This window comes from Corapipo altera, unplaced genomic scaffold (assembly GCF_003945725.1).
Source record: "Corapipo altera isolate COAL_440 unplaced genomic scaffold, ASM394572v1 1b, whole genome shotgun sequence".
Classification (NCBI taxonomy): domain Eukaryota; kingdom Metazoa; phylum Chordata; class Aves; order Passeriformes; family Pipridae; genus Corapipo; species Corapipo altera.
Window position 1 is genome coordinate 3,161,362 of NW_020884881.1, and position 13,110 is coordinate 3,174,471.

Consider the following 13,110-nt stretch of genomic DNA (forward strand, 5'->3'; position numbering starts at 1 on the left):
GATGTCTCAGCTGAAAACATCTAATCCAGACAGGATGTTCCAGGAAGCTTGTACCCAGTGCTAGCAGGGGAGAGATCAGGGTCATCTCCAGGATGTAGAGGATTTCTGATAAGGAAATCAGTGCCACAGTTTATTACATTCATGGCATCATTAGAGTGTTTGCTGACTTGAGTCTCTCCAGGGGGGTGACAGGCAGTGTAAGAACTGAAACTGCTCCTGTGGGTTTGGTGTTGACAGCAGACCATGCCACAGCTGTTTGCCCACACCAAGGCAAGGTGCATGTCAGTAATAGTAACCCTTTTCCTGTATAATGTGTATGTTGCAATGCATACTGGTATATTTTTTATGCAGTCACTCAACTAAACATACTTTTCAGCAAAAAATCATTGATGGTTGCAGTCAGATAAGAACTGTAATGGAGAACAGTGTTTATGATATGTTGCAGCTAATCACTTCAGGGAAGCATGAAAGGAATCACATACTGCTCACTGTGAACAAGAATATCTTATTTCTTTGAAAGTGTTTTCTTCTACATTGTTACAACTATCAGCAGTATCAATTGCATGTAGGCTTCAGTGTATTTTGTAGCAGGAATATATAATTTCTGCTTCATTTTTGCTCTTAACTGAAGTAGTAAGAAAAAAATTAATTAAAGGGAGACAATTCTGAATTCAGTCTCTTGTAGTTCACCTATTAGCTGTTTCTGCTGCTACACTGCAAAGAGGTGCCTTGGATGGCATTTTTCGTCTTACCTGATTGTTGCTTCTCTGGAGTAGGACAAGTATTGGTATGCAGCATGGCTCCCTTTGTCCTACCCATCAGGGCTTTCCTCCAAAGATGGGTTAGAAGGACAGTGCACACCCACACCCCTTTCCAGTATGGAAACTGGGCTTAGCAGGCATGCACCCTTGGAGACCAGGGCTGTAACACCTGTTGCAGGAAGTTATCTGTTTTGAAGTGTAGGTGTTGCCACTTCCTTGGAAATGTTGTCAGTAGAGTCCATCTGCAGTAGTAATTCTTCACCTTTGCAATATTTGTCACACCAAGCCTCATCCTGAATCGTTGAACTGAAATACTAAACCTGACCAGTTTTGGTTGCAGTTTCTGCCATGTACTGGAAATCTTCCAAAGCCTGATAGAAAGGATAATATTTGTACTTCAGAAATAAGTATGCAATGTACCCTGACCTAGCAAAAATGCATCTATTTGACTGTGTAGAATGACTTTGTTATAAAAAAACCCAAATATTTATTACAAAGTAGGATTCTGTAGTACTCAACACTGTGTATTTTAGGAATATAACTTATTCTGGTGAGTGTAACTGTAGTAGCCTCAGACTGCTTCCAGTCCCCAGTTAATTCTATTCTTGTATTTTAATTTTTTATTAATTTTCAGAATTGCTTTTGTCACCTATCTTCTCTCAGCTCTAGCAATCTCAAAGGCGAGTCAGGGATTTCATTTAATTACAAAATTGAGCCATATCTTCCATCCTGTACTTGAATTGAATCAGGATTGGCCTATACATCCTCACAAAACAACCATGAATTGGAATGGGTGCTTTTGTGTCTAGATGTGTAATTACATTTAGATCTTATGGCCAAGGTTTCTTCCCTAAAAAAGACACAAGACTTTATGGGAGTGGTTCAGTTATGTGAGAATTTCAGCTTTGAATAAAGATATGGGAAAAGTGATAGTAAAGGGTGCATGAGGAGAAATCACTGCCCTTTCTGTAGTCTCAAAGTTACAAGTTATTTTTGTTATGGTTACTGAAGAAAGTTAGGAAAATTAAGTTTGCAGAGTTGAAGGGGAGCTATCCTTGAGGAGCTGAGAGGGATTTGCTCTTTCTTTCATCATTCACTGATTATAAAAAGGATTTTCTATCTTGTTCTGAAAATTGCTATGTGAAGATAGTTGTTGAAGTGATACCATGTTAATATTAAGTACAAATAAGATATACTTGTTCCTGAGCTTAATGAATATGTAAATGAAAATAAAACATGAAGTTAAAACAGAGCACACAAAAATTCTTGCTGTGTTTTCTACTTTTATGAAATTACAAAACCAAATTATATTTTAGCTGTTTCCAGCTCTACATGTCATAAGCCTTGGTAGAGAAAATGCCTAAAAAACTGTGATAGAATAGATGGTACCACATCTGGGTTTTGATCTGTTATGTAAAACTTCTAATTTTTTTTCCACCCTCCCTGCCATGTTCCTGGGTAAATAATATGTGCTGAATATGTAGAATAAATTGGAAAGTCATATATAAAAGTGTATTTTGACAGTGCAAATATTTTGAGTCCAGTAAACTTTCAGCATCTAAAGAATCAGCCGTAATCAAATATATTTTATTGGTACGGTAAAAATGTCTCCCTTTGCATCCTATTCCTGGTTTTGAATGGATTGGTAATCAGCAGTTATAGGGAAAATATAGAAATGATATTTCAAGTATGGCAATGAAGATAAGCCATAACATTTTGTACTTTTAATCTATGAATGAAAATATAATTTTCCTTTCTGTTAGTGCCTGGGAATGATGAAATCATCCTGAAATATTTTAAAATGTTTGTCAGGGAATGATGAAACTATCCTGAAATATTTTAGAATATTTAATTGTAGAGAGCATTACAAAAACATCACTCTTGGTATAGTAATACCCAGGTGCTCCTAGTAAAAACTTCTGCCCCGTCTATATACATGTGACACCTGAAACACATGGCAACTAAGGGCTGTTCATGCAAAGCTGCATATTCTGTTGTCTGTGGGTGACAGTGATTTATTTTGAACAGACTTTACTTGCTCAAGCCCCATGCTTCTTGTTAGAAGCATGAATTTTCTGATAAATACAAACTGATTGTCTTTCTAGGAGTGGAATTTGCTTGCTACTGGCTCCATCTTTTGGCACCATCTCTTAGTGGTCCATGCAGGTGGGCTTTCTTAAGGCAAACTTGGTAGCAGTTGACAAAAGGCCATAACATTCACTTTTAATCTTGCTGCTGTACACGTTGCTGTATCTAGAGATAAATATCTGAGAATCTTAGAAATAAGCTGAATTGTACATAACCCTATAAAAAATTGCACTGATCTTGCATTTCTTACAAAAGTTTTTCTGTAGTTGACACTGGAGATTGGGAAAACTTGGTGGGACTAAATGATGATAACTCCCTACTCTTCTTGCAGATTTTCAGTGTGACCTAGAGGAAGTCTTCCCTTTGTATGATTTACTCATAGAATAGAAATAACAATACCTCCTTACTTCAGAATACTAGTGGAACATACCCTTGAATAATTGTGCCACCTGGGATATGAGAGCAATGGATACCATCTTAGACAGGCGCTGTTCTGTGGTCAGAGAATTTTTTGCATTGAATGTGTCCATTACCTTTTTAATTAATAATTGATTAATTTATTATTTTCTTTGCTGGATTTGCAGCTTTTGGTGTTGCTATAGGAGTATGTAACTTTAAAAAAAAACTGTGCAAAGCTCCTTTCTACCTCTGTCTTGATTTTTAAAGAAAGGACAAGACTCTTCAAAGATACAAAAATAAACCAATCTCTGCAGATTGCTCCAGTTTGTTTTTTTTTATTTTCTACAGTTGTAAAGTCTGGCTGAACTAGATAACTAGTGTCTGATCAGGATATTCTTTGTGCTTTCACTACAGATTCTGGATTTTGGATTGGCAAGGCATACAGACAGTGAGATGACTGGTTATGTGGTTACAAGGTGGTACAGAGCTCCAGAGGTCATACTTAACTGGATGCATTATACTCAAACAGGTCAGCATCTCTTCAGAAGTGTCTTAACAGAGCTAAAGCATTTGCTGAATCAGACAATATATAAACAACCACTTGTTTCTGAAATGAGTGGGAAAATAGAGGTGAAAATGATGATACAATTACGCAAAATTTCCTCGTAGATAAATTTCAGGTAATCATGTGGTGGTTGTGAGTTTGTGGTTTTATATATATATATATATATCTTCTGAGAGTAACAGAAAGTGCCAAGGTAATTGGAAAAAAGCTATTTAAATGTATACAGATATAACAGTTTGGTCACTGTTCTTGTGTTCCTGCAAAGATGTGCCGACTGTCACTCAGAGGAAAGTGGCAGACGGAGGGAATTCAAATAACACTGGGATAACTGTGGAAGTTTTTGAAAGCGTTGAAAATTTACTTCCCACATGCATCTGCCTGTTACTGAGAGACTCACTCTGCATATTATGAGATTATCTCCAGTTTGCTCATTAGAAAGTCTGGTAGTTCTACCTTTGCTGTTCATCATACTTGGCAAGGCACACATTTATTTTATAACAGGCTGTAAAGGTAATTTTTATACTTCTTTAAAATATGTTTTAAATTAAACTTTATGTACATTTAAAGGAACAAACATTCTGCAATTTAATGTACCTCTTGGTCTTTTTTTCAGTTGACATCTGGTCAGTGGGCTGTATAATGGCTGAGATGATAACAGGGAGGCCTCTGTTCAAAGGAAATGATCGTATCCTTCACTGAATTTATGATACTAATGTAAGAAAATTATGAGAGGTTCTTGTGTGACACAGTAAGTCTGTTAAAAAATTGATAAGTATAAATTGAAATTAATAGTAAAATGGTTTGCACCTTTCTCATTAAATGATTATTTCATATCTGTACCACTTTTGCACTTCTGTAAATTAAAATTTGTATTACTGGGTTTTTCAATAGAGAGGATCTTTGAATCACATCTCAAATCATCAGGTAAAAGGTTCCACGGTAGTAGAAAGGCCATATTTATTTTTTTAGCAACAGATTCTAGAACACTCACAGAAGATTCTGCTGTAGTATTTGGCTTATGTGCACAAGGTAGTCCATTTCATGCTTTTTGAGGCTTTCATCAAAAGTGTTATGTAAGTAACACCTAGTAAAATGTATATTTACAGAAAACATTTAATCTATCATTTCATTGCTGAGCAACGAAGAAAATTGTTAAGATTAAGCCATATTTCATCTTCAAGTGATACTTCATTGACAGTAGTAGTTGTAATACTTAATAGAAGACAGCAATAATTTTTGATCTTTTCTTTTGTTTGACAGCTCAGCCTAATCATTTTGCACTGCTTTCTCCCTTGTGGAATTGCAGTCAATAAATCACTTACCTGCAAATACTTGCAAATTGTTTACAGAATCAAAATTGCTTAATTTTAGTTATATTTGTATTTAAGTACTTACATGTAATATTGGGTCTTCACTGAATGGATCATATTATTCTCATTTTGTAAAGAAAAACATTTTGTGTTCACCAAAAAAATGGCAGGGACTATGGAAAAGTAGAATACATCAGATTTTTTTAGGCTGTACAGGTTTTAAGTATGCATTAGTTCTTAACAAGAAAATACTAAAATGCCTGTCAAAGAACAGCTGTTGGCTAACACAGCATTTCTCAACTGATGCAAACCTTGTGCATTCTGATATATAAATAAGAAAACAAATGAGTCAGAATTTTCATGGTGCACCATAAACATGACAGTGGAAGAGCTAGTATTTTAATCATACTGGGTTCTGGAGATTTCAGAACTACTGGCTGAAGTTCTGTGCTCTATATTACAAAGGAAATTATCCCAGTATAATAGTCATTGCTGGCCTTTGAGTATATGATTCAGTATTACCTATTGTCAGGGAAATGCTGCCGCGGGTTCAGCTGTGGGTAGGTGAATAAGAAAACACCTAACTTAGAGGATTTTTGTTTTAGAATTCTGAATAGGTTATCCTGCCAACTTGGTACAGATTTTATTTATTTAATTTCATTAGTGTTATCCACCATTGCCTTTTTCTGCAGAGGCTGGTGGAATCCTCATGTGCTCTGAGCTCTGATCTAGCTTCTATCTTCTCATCTGCTGTTCTTACCAGAGCAGCAAGCAAATCATATAGCTCTTCTCTGCAGCATTACCGTCCTGTAAATATAGTGTTTCTTCTTTGAACCAGCTAAAACTGTTGCTGACGAATCTGTGCTGGGTTAGGACACAGAAGGTTAGGGAGTCTTCTGATACCTCACCCCAATGTCTCCAACATCTCAGCATCAAGCTAAGTATGTGGGAAATAAGGAATAATTTTTTTCTTCTTGCTGTTTCTCAGTGTGGAGAAGAAATAATGCAGACCGATTTCCTCTGATTTTTGTTGGTTATCACACCACCTTATGTTCCCCGTGACTTTTCCTACCTCTATGTCACCTAAGTATTGGATAGACCAGAGCAGTGTGTGCAATACATGTGTTGATTGTTCACATCCTCTATTACTTTTGGACTGATTTCTGTCAAAATTATAGAAGAGACTTGATAACATTACAAAATTTTGAAGATTATTCAACTATGTGTTCCCAAATTATAGTATTATAGTATTTATTTCAGGTGCTTTCAGTGCCTTTGCCTTTTGCAAGAAAAATGGAGGACTTTCATATTTTATAAATCTTCTGTTGAGATTTTTTTTTTTACTCCAACAGCAAAGAAAAGCATTAATTTTGCAGGGTGAAAGGATTTGTTCCTTATTGCTGGTATTCAGATCTGGACCAACTCACAGAAATAATGAAAATCACAGGTACACCAACTCAAGATTTTGTTCAAAAATTGCACAGTCAAGATGTGAGTATTCTGCTTCATGCATTGGTTTTACTCGTCTTAATTTTACTTAAGCCATGTTCAGTTCTTAAACTGGTGGAGATAATATATACTGACTACTGAAATACCCCTGAAGGTACCTCTCTGCCTTGAAATGCTTTACACACCCACAATAGCTACTGGAGATGGGGGTAACACAACAAAAAATTATCAGAACAGCTGAAAAATCTGTATATATAAATACTTCTCCAGTGTGTACCATATAAACAGTTGAGCTGATAACTTACTGCTTTTATTGGAAAGGTACTGAAAGCATAAAGATATTCAGAAAACCCAGTTTTTGCAAATGTCTCTGACTGTCTTTCTTGTTCTTATGTGGGTGTCCTTCTAGAATCCTCAAGCCCTTACTACAAAGAATCTATAATTATTCTTAGACTAACTGTACAATTTAAATACTAATGAATTACTGTATAAGGTTCACTTCTAGAGATTCCCGTAAACTCACTATGACATTCTTTAAAATTATTCATACATATTTATTCTATTAATATATTAAATATAAATATTTATATTTATATTAAATATAAATAATTAAAGCTTTACATTATAATTTCTAATGGTTTTAAGGCTTGATTTTTTTTTTTAAAGTTCTGTTCAGCAAGTAGGTGAATATCATTAGAAAAAATGCATGCATACAGTGTGCTATCAAAGCATTATTGAGTTACCTATTAAGCATATAGTTGATGTTGTCACATTACAAAGGTGGCAATGGTCTAATTTAATATTCATGTTTCTTTTGAGGCAAAAAACTATATCAAAAGCCTCCCAAAAGTCCAGAAGAAGGATTTTGCGTCCATCTTGAAGTATGCAAATCCTTTGGGTAAGACAGTTTGTTCGGATGTGTACAATTTTGTCTTGTGTTTCCATTGGAGGCAGCAGCAGTATCAGTCCTGTGATAGATGATGGAATGGTTCTCGTGCTATTCTATCTCTTGCTTTCCATTATTTATAGTTTTGATTGTAGTGGCTGAACTTTGTGAAGTTTAAACCTTGCCAGGAATCAGTTTCTTAGAAGCACCAAAAAAAGAAGTATCTTGGGATTTAAGTTTCAATCCAGCACCTGCTTATTGGTTTTACTTGAGCAGCTTTCCAAGAGCCCTGGTAGATTAAAAAATTTTCTCTGTATTGTATTTTCCCTGTATTGTTTCTGAAATACAATTCTGAAAGCTCAATAGGATCTACAGTTGAAATACAAGGAAATAGAAAGCTGAGATTTTAGTAGTGGAATTAATACATCCCAAGAAACATCTGTGCATTCCTGAGAAGCACTGGCTTGGATTTGATATATATATATAAACAACCAGAAGAACATACCAAGTGTGCATAACTGTGATATGACCCGAGGCAGCCAGAGCTCTGAGATGACTCTACCCAAATCTTATCGATTTCCCAGTGACCTTAATACTCACAAAGCCAGTTTTATTAGAATATGAATTAGGATAATTGAATCTTTGCAATTTAAGAAGTAAAAATTTTAGTTTCAGATACTGTAGAAATAAACTTGATTAATAAACAGCTGCATGGTTAGCTCACTGACATTTTCAGCTACAGCAAGCTACACATTTCCATTTAGTTTTTAGGATGTCTCTTCTTATCACTGCTGTGGCCATCTGGCTGCTTCTGATCTGGAAGAGAAGGTTGGAGAGAATACACAACATGGCAAGCAGCAGTTGAAGCATTCTGTCCCACACTGCTGTCTCTACTTCCTTTCAGCTGCTCCACCCAAATCGGGAAAATCCTGTGAGGATAGAAAAACAGAAAATAAATCATTCATCATACCTGTTTACACTAGCCCATTTTGACAGTCTAACAATGGACCTGATCCAAAATTCCCTGGAGGGGAACACACAAGATTTTAATGGATTATTTTGGCTGAGATCAAAACCACATAGCAGATAAGGTCTGAAATTCTGTGCATGGACAACTGACTTGTCTTAGTGAACTTCAAAGTGTGCTTGGGCTTGGATTTGGTCACATATGGGGCAGTTCTCATTAGCTGTTTACCTGTTCATTCTGCTGTTCTCAGGTGGTGATGTATCTTAGAACCACAACATGGTGGCAGTGATGAAAGACACCTGGGAAAGCCCCAAGCTCAGTGGTCCTGGAGCCAGAAGCTGAGATATTATATATGTATTGCATGCAGAAGCAAGGGAGCACCTCTGCATTGCATCAGGCTTTGTACACATCCCAGCTTGCTCAAAGAACTATTTGTCATGCAGATGGGCCCCACTGGCTATAGAATGGACACCTCTGCTTTATAACTCCATGTATTTATTTGAAATACCTCCAGGGCGATGTTACTGTGTACAAGTGGAATCAGTTGCGTGATTTGAATACACTGTTTGTTTTCTGTGCAACAGCTGTAAACCTTTTGGAGAAAATGCTGGTGCTGGATGCAGAGAAGCGAATCACAGCAGCTGAGGCTTTGATGCATCCTTATTTTGAACCAATTCATGATCCTGAAGAAGAAATTGAAGCTGAGAAATACGACGACACATTTGATAACATGGATCTTCCGCTAGATGAGTGGAAGCGTGAGTTTAGTTTTGTGATGTTTTCAAAAATAACCAGATTGAAAGACCATCCAGCAATAGGAATGTTCCCCTTTACAAATTACCTCCTCTACTTTTGATTGAACAGAGTAAATAGACAGCATTAAGGTAGAGAAACACTACTTATTGAGTTCTGGTAAGTACCAAGTTCTCCTGGGATGATCCCCAAAGGTTTCTTCTCTGCCTCCTAACATAGGCTTTCCTCCTTCTCCTCCTTCTTCATGCATCTGTCCTCCCATCTTCTGCAACATAGAAAAGAACCTATTTCTGTAACATGCCTTCCAGTGGATAGGACAGGCAAACAGATTCTTTGACTGTTGGCTCTATTGGACTGCGATGGTTGCTGGCCTTAAAGTTAGGTTCTCTGAGGGAGAGAAAATGTATCTATGTCAGCAAAGATTTAAGTCTGAATCTTGTTTTCTTCTAATGCCTGATGTTTGTATTTTGCCTTTTAAGTGAGGACCTGACTTTTAAAGCTGATGTGCTCAGTAGGTCTTCCTGATGATATTGCCCACTATACTCTAAAGTCAATGCTCGCATCCCTTTGAAAGCATCTATACCATTTCAGTATGAGGCTGCTTCTTCAAATCTGAAATGGTGAAAAAATGATCCTTGATTCCCTTACTTTTTGTACTCTTTCTCTCTTTTTGCCTGAAGAGGTCTCTCTCTTCCTGAACTAGATCAGAGCCCAGTCATGCCTGGGGGTTGTACCTTGCTCATTCACTTTTGTACAGCTCCTTTTCTGATTGGACCAGCAACACTATCGTCTATTCTATTGTTTTCCAGGTATTACACATAAAGAGATACTGAACTTCAAGCCACCACAGACATCGGACTCAAAGGAGACAGCAGTGTAATTGTATGACTCAATCTTTTCAAAACTCTGAAGAAAGCAGGAAAGTTGTAAATGTTTCTGACATTTCAGGTGTATAAAACTTTATAAATAAACTGTACGTAATCTGTTTCATCTACACTGTAAGAAAGAGCAATGTTTTTTACTCTGCAAATGGAAGTCGGTGCCTTTTGGAGTAGCATTTCAAAAATATCGAGAAACTTATTCCTGCCTACAACTTCTTCCTTCTGCACAAAAGGATTCAGACTGCAATAAGCTCAGTGTTGTCCTCAAGAGAGCAGGTAGGACTAATTCTTCAACTCAGAGACCACAAGAGCACAAGTTACGCCCCCAAGCAAGCTAAGACACAGAGTGTGTCAGAGATGTGCTGTGATTGCTCTCCAAGGGCACTGAACCATCTTAAATGCAAGAAGTATTCATGTGATTTCCTCTGGAATATTTCACTCTCTTAAGAAGCCTGGGAATGCTAATCATCTTCTGCTACCTCAGCAACTGCAGCAACTGCAGTGGGTAGCAGAGACACAGCCCAAATTAATGCCTGTGTCCCCTGTCCTATGTGAGTGGAAGAGAACCTGATCTCCAGACAGATCTGGGCAGGAGGCAGAAAAAGCGGGGAAGTGTCAATGTGGATATAGTGTATCTGGACTTCAACAAACCCTTTGACACAATTTCTCACAGCATACTCCTGGATAAGCTGACAGCTCACGGCTTGGACAGGGGCACTTTGTGCTGGGTTAGGAACTGGCTGGAGGGCCGGGCCCAGAGAGTGCTGGTGAACGGTGCTGCATCCAGTTGGCAACCGGTCACTAGTGATGTCCCCCAGGGATCAGTGTTGGGCCCAGTTCTGTTTAATATCTTTATTGATGATCTGGATGAGGGGATTGAGTCCATCATCAGCAAATTTGCAGATGACACCAAGTTAGAGGGGAGTGTCGATCTACTGGAGGGTAGGAGGGCTCTGCAGAGGGACTTGGACAGGCTAGAGAGATGGACTGAATCCGGTGGTATGATGCTTGACAAGACCAATTGCTGGGTCCTGCTCTTTGGCCACAACAACCCCCATGCAGCACTACAGGCTGGGGACAGAGTGGCAGGAGAGCGAACAAGCAAAAAGGGACCTGATTGACAGGAAGCTGAACATGAGCCAGCAGTGTGCCCAGGTGGCCAAAAAGGCCAGTGGCATCCTGGCCTGTATCAAGACCAGTGTGGCCAACAGGTCCAGGGAAGTAATTCTTCCCCTGTACTTGGCACTGGTTAGGCTGCACCTCAAGCTCTGTGTCCAGTTCTGGGCCCCTCAGTTTAGGAAGAATATGGAGGTGCTTGAGCATGTCCAAAGAAAGGTAACAAAGCTGGTGAAGGGACTGGAGCACAAGTCCTATGAGGAGAAGCTGAGGGAGCTGGGGCTGTTTAGCCTGGAGAAGAGGAAGCTCAGGGGAGACCTCATCACTCTATACAATTACCTGAAAGGAGATTGGAGCGAGGTGAGGGTCGATCTCTTCTCCCAGGCAACCAGCAGCAGGACGAGAGGGCACAGCCTTAAGTTGTGCCAGGGGAGGTTTAGATTAGACATTAGGAAGAAATTCTTTACAGAGAGAGTGATCAGACATTAGAATGGGCTGCCCAGGGAGGATGTGAATTTGTGGTCCCTGGAGGTATTTAAGAAGAGACTGGATGTGGCACTCAGTGCCATGGTCTAGTTGACAAGATGGCATTGGGTCATAGGTTGGACTCAATGATCTCAAAGGTCTTTTCCGACCTAGTTGATTCCGTGATTCTGTGATTCAATGTCCTAGATTTTTTTTAAAGTAACCAGTGTAGCAGGACAAGATTTTACAAACACAGTAGGTAGTCACAGCATATACACTCATTGTCAAGGTATATCATAATTTTCTCTAAATACAGTGCAGTCTGTATAACAGACTAGGGATCAAGGATTTCCAGGGAGAAATTCTTCAGACTTTCTAAAATTTTGTAAGCTCTAGCATTTTTGTATTGAAATTATCATCTGGAAAATACATATTCCCAGAGTACGCACTGGTTACATAATCAGCAGTGCTGATTTTAGAAATAAAGCTGCATACAGGTCACATTATAGAAAATTAAATGAGGACCAAAATGCTGCACTGCACCTGTTCATTGGGAATACCTGTGCCAAATGGTTTTGGTCACAGTGTACAAAGCTGTTACCAGGTGCAGAGTAACAATTATTCTTTTTTTTAGCCTTTTGAACTCATCTTACTTGGAAAAACCTTCAGACCTTCTATTGTGAGGTACCTTACCAGAAGGAGTCAGCTTCCCGATGGGATAGATCAGTTACATGCTTCATGAATTCCTCGTTACTGTTCTCTTACTGTATTTTCCTAGGTGCTTAGTTCATAAAGGTCTCTGAGAGGTAGGAAAAAGCAACTGGAAAACCTTTCTGAAGAATTTCTATGAGAAATTTCTTGTCTTTCTTAAAGGAAATGTCTTTACAATTGACTGTTTGGATGTGGGTTATTCCCCATGTAATATGCTGGGGTGCACATCCACTGGTCAGATTATGTGAGCAATATGTCTGTTCTAGAACAAGCAGCAGTCACAAGTATTGAGGTCATGTTGCTGAGAACACAGCTGCTCTGGGCAGGACACGTCTCAAGGATAAAGGACCACCACCTCCCTAAGATCTTGCTTTATGGTGAACTTGCCACCGGCTGCTGCAAGAGAGGAGCCCCGAAGAGAAGATACAAGGACGCCCTGAAACAACGTCTCAGCCTCAGCCATATTGATCAACATAACTGGTCTACTCTGGCCTCCAATCAGGAGGTCTGGAGACACACCTTCTACAACGCTGCTGCTTCTTTTGAGAACGTGCACAGGATCACTCTTGAGGAGAAAAGACAACGCAGAAAGAATCATGCCTTGCCAATACCACCTAAGGAGTCTTTCTGCTGTGCCTTTTGCAATTGGACATGTCTATCTCGTATTGGCCTCTTTAGCCACCAATGCGCTTGTAACAAACGTGGGTAGAGCCCTTCCCAAATCTTCGTTCGCGAAGCCCAGCCATGATGATGAGCTGG

General features: G+C 38.7%; 1 protein-coding gene across 4 annotated transcripts in view; it reads left to right on the top strand.

Annotated features, from left to right (window-relative positions):
• Window positions 1-12,648, top strand: part of MAPK12 (mitogen-activated protein kinase 12) — a 38,429-nt gene extending 25,781 nt beyond the window's left edge. For 3 of the 4 annotated variants that reach the window (XM_027639923.1, XM_027639924.1, XM_027639926.1), the window contains 6 exons: window positions 3,663-3,777; window positions 4,427-4,498; window positions 6,535-6,614; window positions 7,392-7,470; window positions 9,010-9,183; window positions 9,988-10,657. In XM_027639923.1, coding sequence (XP_027495724.1) covers window positions 3,663-3,777; window positions 4,427-4,498; window positions 6,535-6,614; window positions 7,392-7,470; window positions 9,010-9,183; window positions 9,988-10,058 — 591 coding nt within the window. In that variant the 3' untranslated portion in view covers window positions 10,059-10,657. Of the gene's footprint in view, window positions 1-3,662; window positions 3,778-4,426; window positions 4,499-6,534; window positions 6,615-7,391; window positions 7,471-9,009; window positions 9,184-9,987; window positions 10,658-12,617 lie in introns of those variants that run through there. The other variant, XR_003527128.1, reaches the window with a different exon arrangement.
• The last annotated feature ends 462 nt before the right edge of the window (window positions 12,649-13,110 follow it).